The sequence below is a fragment of the Penaeus monodon genome, chromosome 24, assembly GCF_015228065.2.
Source record: "Penaeus monodon isolate SGIC_2016 chromosome 24, NSTDA_Pmon_1, whole genome shotgun sequence".
NCBI classification, from domain to species: domain Eukaryota; kingdom Metazoa; phylum Arthropoda; class Malacostraca; order Decapoda; family Penaeidae; genus Penaeus; species Penaeus monodon.
In genome coordinates this window covers 14118723-14119467 of record NC_051409.1, presented here as the reverse complement: position 1 = coordinate 14119467, position 745 = coordinate 14118723, and the positions used below count along the sequence as shown (strand labels likewise).

At 46.8% G+C, this 745-nt stretch overlaps 1 protein-coding gene across 1 annotated transcript in view; it reads left to right on the top strand.

Annotated features, from left to right (window-relative positions):
• Positions 1 to 161: 161 nt before the first annotated feature.
• LOC119588868 (calcium-activated chloride channel regulator 1-like) overlaps positions 162 to 745 on the top strand; it is a 4595-nt gene continuing 4011 nt past the window's right edge. The window contains exons 1-2 of the mRNA XM_037937505.1: positions 162 to 232; positions 581 to 743. Of these exons, the coding sequence (XP_037793433.1) occupies positions 595 to 743 (149 nt within the window). The 5' untranslated portion in view covers positions 162 to 232; positions 581 to 594. The remainder of the gene's footprint in view (positions 233 to 580; positions 744 to 745) is intronic.

Here is a 745-nt window from a genome sequence, read left to right as displayed (position 1 = left end):
GGGAAAAAAAGGAGCGAAAAAACCCCCGAGAAGTAAAATACAGGACCAACGAAGGCAATTCGGTGCCTCCCGCAGGACAGTGTGTGGGCATCGACTAGCGAACAGCGTGTAAAAAAACCCAAACCCAAATACACGCAGCAACAGGCCCATGCGGAACACCTGGCCGTACTTTTCATCTCACCCCGGATTTCCCTCACCGACAGACCCCAGGCGCCTGGGGGGGGCCCGAGAGGTTTGGTGCAGAAGGGGGGCTTGAAAGAGTCTTTTTTGGGCCCTTTTGTAAAAAATTTTGTACTAGACGGTGGGCCCATTCCGTAAAATTTAAGTTTTTTTTTTTTTTGGGCAGTAAGCATTGGGAAATTTAAACCCTTTTTTTTGTGAAATGTGTGTTTTTAATGGCAGTTTTATTTTGGTGTACATTGTTGGACAAATTTTTTTTCCACAGTAATACCTAAATAATCCATCCCAATTTAAAATTTTTATTTACCTGCTTTGACATATGGCCTTTACAAACATATACATATCTATAAGATAACTTTGACATAGTTGTAGAATAAAAAATAAAAATGCCCCTCCCCAGGCAAGGCGTTCCTGATGGAGTGGGCGAAGCTGCGCTGGGGCGTGTTCGACGAGCTCGGCTACCCGGGTGACGAGAGCTTCCCGCTGTTCTACTCGAACTCCGCCGACGGAGGCACCGTGTACCCGACGTACTGCGCGGACACGCTCGTTGAAGGTCGCATGATGT